Raw genomic sequence first — 1,502 nt, 5'->3', positions numbered from 1 at the left:
CAGCCAGAAAAGAGATTTCTGATTGTGTTAAACTACAGATTGTAATTCAGTAGGTCTAGGGTATGGCCTGAAATTCTGCATTTCATCCCTGCTCTAGTAAACTCATTGTCTAATGGAGAAGGCAGGAACAAAACAAACAAAAATGACATGCAATGCTATGAGTGAAAAAAAAAAAAAAAAACAATCATTTTGCATAAAATTCATTCTAAAAGCAAATGTGATATTTAAACAGGAACCAAAAGCAATCAGTGCAAAGGGACTCAGAAAGGATGATCGCATGCTATATGTCAAACAGTACTGCACTCTTTCAGGTTTTCACATGTATTTGAGCAACTAGAAAACCTGGCATTTCCACTAGAGACATGGAATACAATTTAAGAATATATGACACAGCAATGTATTTGGGAGGCCAAGGCAGGCAGCTCACTTAAAGTCAGGAGTGCTGGTTGTGGCTTTTCTCTCATCTATAAGCAGGTCAAGAGGTCAAGACTAAAAACCTGGACAGATGACATTATGTAATTAGCATTTTTAAATGAGAGATAGTTCTTCATATGCAGCATCAGGGGGTCTTCAAGGATCTACATTTCATAGCAAAGCTGGTCATTCGGCATAAACCTGGGTTTAATATCCAGGGCTTTTGGCACAGTGTGGTGGCTCATGCCTATAATCCTAACATCTTGGGAGGCCGAGGCAGGAGGATCACTTGAACTCAGGGGTTCGAGACCAGCGTGGCCAACATAGTGAGACATTATCTCTATTAAATAAATAAATAAATAAATAAATAAATAAATAAATAAATAAATAAAATCCAGGGCTTTTGGTAACTAGCCAATGAAAACAGAAAGCACGGGGAAGAGAGAAATTTCAAAGGAAGCCAGAGCTAGAACCCCAGTGTTCTCAGTGGGATGAGATCACACACCAGGATAACAAGCTTGAATTTTTTCTAACTATTGATTTAAGGTCCAAGAACAGAAAAGCACCATTCCACAGCTCTCTACACAAGAGTGGCACCCGAGTCTGCATCACGGAAAATGTAAAGTCCTTTCTTGTTTTTGTTTTTGTAGATACGGTGTCTTGCTGTGTTGCCCAGGCTAGTCTCAAACTCCTGGCCCCAGGCAATCATCCCAGATGTGCTGGGATTAGAGGCTTGAGCCACCACCCCTGACCTGGAATTAATAAAGTCTTTGAAAGTTAAGAGCAAACATGAAGCAACAAGGAAAGTGATCACTTACCAAGTTCACCAGAGGACCACCAGAATTCCCAGGCTAAAAGCGGAATTTGAAAAAGACATCAGTGAAGCCAATGAATACATGCTCCCTTGTCCTTTATACACAGCTCCCAAAACAGTTTACCAAAAGCAGCCCACTCTAGTAAGCTCCTATTCCCCTCTGGCTGGCAAAATTGTGCCCCTATCATCACCAATACCAAAGTAAGTGTAGGTAAAGAACTATAGCAGTGGGACCACCACCTTCTTCTTTTTTTTTTTTTTTTTTTTGAGACGG

At 40.3% G+C, this 1,502-nt stretch overlaps 1 protein-coding gene across 1 annotated transcript in view; it reads right to left on the bottom strand.

Annotated features, from left to right (window-relative positions):
- Positions 1-1,502, bottom strand: part of HTRA4 (HtrA serine peptidase 4) — a 25,259-nt gene that overhangs the window by 8,951 nt on the left and 14,806 nt on the right. The window contains exon 4 of the mRNA XM_011993591.1: positions 1,233-1,265. Within this exon, the coding sequence (XP_011848981.1) occupies positions 1,233-1,265 (33 nt within the window). The remainder of the gene's footprint in view (positions 1-1,232; positions 1,266-1,502) is intronic.

The sequence above is a fragment of the Mandrillus leucophaeus genome, unplaced genomic scaffold, assembly GCF_000951045.1.
Source record: "Mandrillus leucophaeus isolate KB7577 unplaced genomic scaffold, Mleu.le_1.0 Scaffold111, whole genome shotgun sequence".
NCBI classification, from domain to species: domain Eukaryota; kingdom Metazoa; phylum Chordata; class Mammalia; order Primates; family Cercopithecidae; genus Mandrillus; species Mandrillus leucophaeus.
Note: the sequence above shows the minus strand (reverse complement) of the source record. Positions and strands in the feature narration are given on the sequence as shown.